Genomic DNA, 945 nt, shown 5'->3' with positions numbered 1-945 from the left:
GCCGCCCGCGGCGTCCTGCACGAGGTGAGTCCGCCCTGCGCCTCGGGCGCGCCGGGGCCGTGCGGAGGGGTCCTAGCGCCCGCTGGGCTCCAGGGCAAGAGAAACCAGCCCGGGGGGCTGAGGTCCGGCTGTCGTGTCGGACTCGAGCACAGCTGGAGGTATGCAGCGTAGTTCTTGGGTCTAAAAATGAGCGAGCTGAGAAAGAAAATGAGGCTAATGCTACCGAAGCATCGCACCGAAGTATGATTCTGTTGTCCCATTCAGGTCGTTGCTCCTGAAGTTGCTTCTGGGATCTGCCTACCTTGTCATTGCCCTGTTCATTAATCTTTTAAAATGGTCATGTATGCCCCGCACAAGTACTGCCCACCTGCTCCCCCACCATGCCTCCAGATCAGAGCCATGCCGTCCCCCGCCCCTGCATTAGGATCACGGCTGCTCTGCCCCATCTCTGATCCCTTCCCGTGCCTCTCCCCACCACTGCACCATGTGTCTAGACTAGGACCAGGCTGCTCTTCTGTTTCTTTCCCTCACCCCCATGCATCTGAATGAGGTCACTCTGCCCCATTCCAGACAGAGGGATCAAGGTCCGGCTGGAAACCCCATTTTGGAGGATCCAACTAAAAGAAATGTCATGAGGTTCAATAAGGACAAGTGCAAAGTCCTGCATTTGTTCCAACAGGCTGGGGACTGACTGGCTAAATGCCGCCCGGGGGCTGGATGCGGCCCACCAGGCCATTCTGTCTGGCCTGTGGGGCCCCTAAAAATTTAGAAAATTAATATTTATCTGGCCTGGGCTGACTGTCATGCAGCCCTCAATGGCTTGCCAAAACTCAGTAAATGGTCCTCTGCTGAAAATAATTGCCCACTCCTGGGCTAAGCAGTAGCTCTGCAGAAAGGGACCTGGGGGTTACAGTGGCCAAGAAGGTGAATATGAGCCAAAAGTGT

General features: G+C 55.9%; 1 protein-coding gene across 1 annotated transcript in view; it reads left to right on the top strand.

Annotated features, from left to right (window-relative positions):
• Nucleotides 1-945, top strand: part of CMPK2 (cytidine/uridine monophosphate kinase 2) — a 16,564-nt gene that overhangs the window by 249 nt on the left and 15,370 nt on the right. The window contains exon 1 of the mRNA XM_019520657.1: nt 1-24. This exon is cut by the window's left edge and continues 249 nt beyond it. Coding sequence (XP_019376202.1) covers nt 1-24 — 24 coding nt within the window. The remainder of the gene's footprint in view (nt 25-945) is intronic.

The sequence above is a fragment of the Gavialis gangeticus genome, unplaced genomic scaffold (assembly GCF_001723915.1).
Source record: "Gavialis gangeticus isolate Ggan-Ray unplaced genomic scaffold, GavGan_comp1, whole genome shotgun sequence".
Classification (NCBI taxonomy): Eukaryota; Metazoa; Chordata; order Crocodylia; family Gavialidae; genus Gavialis; species Gavialis gangeticus.
The sequence above is the reverse complement of the archived record's forward strand: the minus strand, read 5'-3'. Positions and strand labels throughout refer to the sequence as shown.